We start from the raw sequence: 4,705 nt of genomic DNA on the forward strand, positions 1-4,705 counted from the left end.
CAAAAAAAAAAAAAAAAAAAAAAAAAAAAGTGTAAACAATTTACAAATAAAAGGAGAATCTAAAAAGATTAAAATAAAAATAATTTGAAAATAAAAAGAAAAATGAGAAATTTCAAGAATAATAACACCGATTTTTATTTAAAAGAAGTTGAAAGAATAAATGGAATCATTTATTTGTGTGATAAAAAAATTGAATTATATAACAGTAATAAAAAAAAATTTTATAATAAATTATCTATTTTATTAGACTATGAATATTTTTTAAAAAAAAAATATTTTAATTATGAATACAAAATAAATGATTTTAAAAGTAAAATTGTATCTTCACAAAATGGAAATCAGGAAAATATAAATGTCGAAAGTACTTTAAAATCAAATAAAAGAAAAAATGATGATAAAAAAATTAATGAAAAAAATAAATGGAAATTGTTATATTACTTGAAAAATAAAAGTATTAATAATAAGATAAATAAAGATAATGAATTAAAGAAGAAATTATTACCACTAAAAAATATAAAATATAAAAATTCCACATTAAATATTAATAAAAAGAGAGTAAAATTAACTAACTATGACTCATCAAAACAAATAAAATTATGTTTAAAAAAAAAAAAAATTAAGACAATAGGAAAAAAGTTTTGTAATACTGACTTAAAAAAAGGAAATCATAATTTTTCTTTTAATTTAGGAAAATTGAATGTTGAAAATTATGTGAATTTATGTATGAACAAAATCAAGTATATTAAAAATGAAGAAAATAATAATTTTGAGAATAATAGAATCAATAAATATAATTTATCAAACCTCTCTAAAAAAGAAGAAAGAAAAATGAAAATTAAGGAAAAGTATGATAAAAATAACTGTATAGAAAAGGAAGAATTAAATATTACAATGATAAATAAAGATACAAAAGAAAAAAAGATAAATAAAAATTTAGAAAATAAAAAAGATAATAAAAATGAAAAGAAAAAAAATAAGCATACAAATATAAGTCTTATAGATAAAGAGTGTAAAAAGGATAACATAGAATTAACTGAAGATAAAAATATATTAAAGGATATTATTGATGATAAAAAGAATGAAAATTACAGAAACAATAAAAATTACCATAGAAAGAAGTTTAAATTATCCTTTAATAAAATAAATAAAGAAACAAAAAAATGTTATGAGAATAAAATGGGTGATAATTATGAAGAATATAAAAACAAAAATTTAAAAAAAAAAATAGATGAAAATAATAATAATGAAAAAAATGAATTAATAAAAGAAATAGAGGTAAATAAAAGTAATGAATTATTAAAAGAAATAAATACAAATGAAGACAATGAATTACTAGAAGAAATAAAGTTAAATAAAAAGGACAAATTAGAAGAAGAAATAAAGATAAATGGAAATAATGAATTATTAGAAGAAATAATTACAAATGAAAAGGATAAACTAATAGATAATATAAAGATATATAAAAATGGTGAATTAGAAGAAGAAATAAATACAAATAAAAAAGATGAATTAGTAGAAAAAATAGAAATAAAAAATGAAAATGAATTAATAATAGAAACTAATATAAATGAAAAGAGTGAATTAATAAAAGAAATGAATACAAATGAAAAGGATAAATTAGTAGAAAAAATAGAAATAAAAAATGAAAATGAATTAATAATAGAAACAAATATAAATGAAAAGATTGAATTAATAAATGGAACAAATACAAGTGAAAAAGTTAAATTAGTAGATGATAAAAATATAAATAAAAAAGATGAATTAGTAGAAAAAATAGAAATAAAAAATGAAAATGAATTAATAATAGAAACTAATATAAATGAAAAGAGTGAATTAATAAAAGAAATGAATACAAATGAAAAGGATAAATTACTAGAAAATATAAAGATAAATGAAAAAGATGAATTAGTAAAAGAAATAAAGATAAGTGACAAAAATGAATTAATAATAGAAACAAATATAAATGAAAAGAGTGAGTTAATAAAAGAAACGAATACAAATGAAAATAATGAATTACTAGAAGAAATAAAGATAAATGGAAATAATGAATTATTGAAAAAAATGAATACAAATGAAAATAATGAATTAATAAAAACAGAAATAAAAATAAATGAATGTAATTTTAAAAAGAAAAATATAGAAATGAAAGAAAATATTAGTAAAAATCACAAGAGTGATATTAAAAAAAACAAAACCCAAAACGAGAGAAATATTGAAAATGAAAAATCTATTACTAACAATGATATATATTTAAAAGAAATTCCTTCAGAATTTAAATCTATAAAGATTAGGAAAAAAAAAAAAAAAGAAAAAGAAAAGGAAAAAGAAAAAGAAAAAGAAAAAGAAAAGAAAAAAGAAATAGAAAAAGAAAAGGAAAAAGATAAAGAAAAAGAAAAGGAAAAAGATAAAAAAAAAGAAAAGGAAAAAAAAAAAGAACAAAAAACAAAACCAACAAAAAAGAAGGTTGAAGAAAAGGAAAGCAGAATTAGAAAAGGAAAGGAAAAAAACAAAAAGATAAAAGATGAAACAATTTTGCAAAATAAAACTATTGAAAATGAAATTGTTCATGATATTCTTAGTGAATATTCTAATACATTACAATATACAAGTTTTTTAGATTATATAAAAAATAAAAATAATTCAAAATAAAAATAGAAATACTGAGAAAAAAAAAAAAAAAAATAAAATAAACATAATTTAATTTTATTATTATTACTAAAAAAAAAAAAAAATTTTATATTTACATACCTTTATTATCAAAATTAAAAAAAAAAAAAAAAAAAAAAATAATGCTAAATTTTGTTTATATATATATATATGTTTTTTTTTTTTTCAATATAATAGTTTTAAATATATTTAATCTAATATATATATTTTTGAATGTTTTAATATATATTTATGTTCTATAAATTATAGCAAATTAATATTTTAAAATTTTTTTTTTTATGTTACAATTTTAAGTTAATAATTTGGTATTCAAACTATTTATAAGATATTTAATGTTATAAATATTTTTTAATAATTAATTTTTTTTATATATATGTTCAAAAATTAATAATTATATATTTATAAATTTATTTTAATTTAATTTATAGGCTGAATGTATAGAAACAATCCCCATTGTCATAGTAGTATAAGAAATATTTTTAAAATTATTTTGATAAATTAATTGAGATAATTCATCCGGAGTTAAAAATGTTTGAATACTTTCTGCTAAATATTTATAAGAATCTTTATTATTAGCAACTAATTTACCCAATAATGGAATAAAATTATTTAAATAAAATTTATAAAATAAATTTAAAGCATCACAATTTACTTTGCTAAATTCTAAACATAAGAATCTACCACCTGGTTTTAAAACACGATATATTTCTTTTAAGGCAGTTGATATATTAGTAAAATTTCTTATACCGAATGATAAAGTAATTATATCAATAGAATTATCTTCAATAGATTTTAAATTTTCTGCATTTTCAATTAACCAGGTTATATTATCATTATAATTTAATTCTTTTGCTTTTTTCATTCCTACATTAATCATATCACTATTTATATCACATATGATTATATCTGGTATATATTTTTGGTAAAAATTATCAGAAAAATGTTCATTATTTTGTTTTAAATAATATTTGGATTTTTCTAGTATTCTAAAGGCAATATCTCCTGTACCACCAGCTAAATCTAATATTTTACATCTACAAAAAGTGTTCAATTTTTTTTTTTTCTCAAATGATTCTGGATCATTTTCATTGTAATCTGAATTGTTATTTGTTAAATCTTCTGTTAATATTTCTTCATTTAAAAAAGTTTTTCTATTCTTGCATATTTCATGTATATTATAACTATAATATTTTAAAAATATATCTAATTCTTTTACCAACTCATTCTTCCATAAGCGGTGTAAAAGAAAACTCATCAAATCATTCATAACATCATATTTATTAGATACACTACTAAATAAATTATGCACCAATTTTGATTTTATTTCTTCACTTACCTTTTGAAAACCGAAGTTATATAATTCTGAAAAAAAAAAAAAATAAAAAAAAAAAATAAAAATTTATATTTCTCATACAGAAAAAAATTAGTTATTTCTATTAAACGAATTATAAAATGATACGTAATTATTTAAATTGATATACATATATATATATATATATAATTTTATAATTTATAAAAGAAAAATATATAAAATAAAATTTAAAAAGGTAGATTTCTTTTACTTTCACTGTTAAAATGACTATTTTTTGTACTAAATGAATTGGCTTCTATTTTAAAAAGTTTCCCAAAGATATTTTTCTTATTAAAACGTTTATAATCATAATTCAAAATTTTCAAAATTTTCATTTTAGTAATTCATTTATATGAAAAATATAAATAATAAAAAATTTTTAAATATTTTAATTATATTGTATACATATATATATATATTAAAAATAAAGGTTATAAAAAAAAATTTAGCATATAAAATATTTGTTTTTAATATATTTTCACAATTCATAATTATTTTAATGAATTTAAAAAAATATATCAAAAAAAATAATTTTTTATTGTATCTAGTTAAAAATATTAAAAATTTAAAATATTATATTATTTTTTATTTATACACATAATATACAATTTTGTTGAGTTTTTCTTCAATAAAATAGCAAAAAAAAAAAAAAAAAAAAAAAAAAAAAAAAAAAAAAAAAAAAAAAAT

The 4,705-nt window shown here is 15.9% G+C and overlaps 2 protein-coding genes across 2 annotated transcripts; one reads left to right on the forward strand and one right to left on the reverse strand.

Annotated features, from left to right (window-relative positions):
- Window positions 1–102: 102 nt before the first annotated feature.
- Window positions 103–2,649, forward strand: PGAL8A_00019300 (conserved Plasmodium protein, unknown function; the record flags this gene model as incomplete). Its single annotated transcript, XM_028671598.1, has 1 exon — window positions 103–2,649. The coding sequence occupies one exon, from the start codon at window positions 103–105 to the stop codon at window positions 2,647–2,649; it is 2,547 nt and encodes an 848-aa protein (XP_028528235.1).
- A 430-nt stretch (window positions 2,650–3,079) lies between these two features.
- Window positions 3,080–4,353, reverse strand: PGAL8A_00019400 (ubiE/COQ5 methyltransferase, putative; the record flags this gene model as incomplete). The annotated part of the gene is made up of 2 exons (XM_028671600.1): window positions 3,080–4,029; window positions 4,230–4,353. 2 exons carry the CDS (start codon window positions 4,351–4,353, stop codon window positions 3,080–3,082), a joined length of 1,074 nt encoding a protein of 357 aa, XP_028528236.1.
- Between the last annotated feature and the right edge of the window lie 352 nt (window positions 4,354–4,705).

This window comes from Plasmodium gallinaceum (genome assembly GCF_900005855.1).
Source record: "Plasmodium gallinaceum strain 8A genome assembly, contig: PGAL8A_v1_10, whole genome shotgun sequence".
Lineage (NCBI taxonomy): Eukaryota > Apicomplexa > Aconoidasida > Haemosporida > Plasmodiidae > Plasmodium > Plasmodium gallinaceum.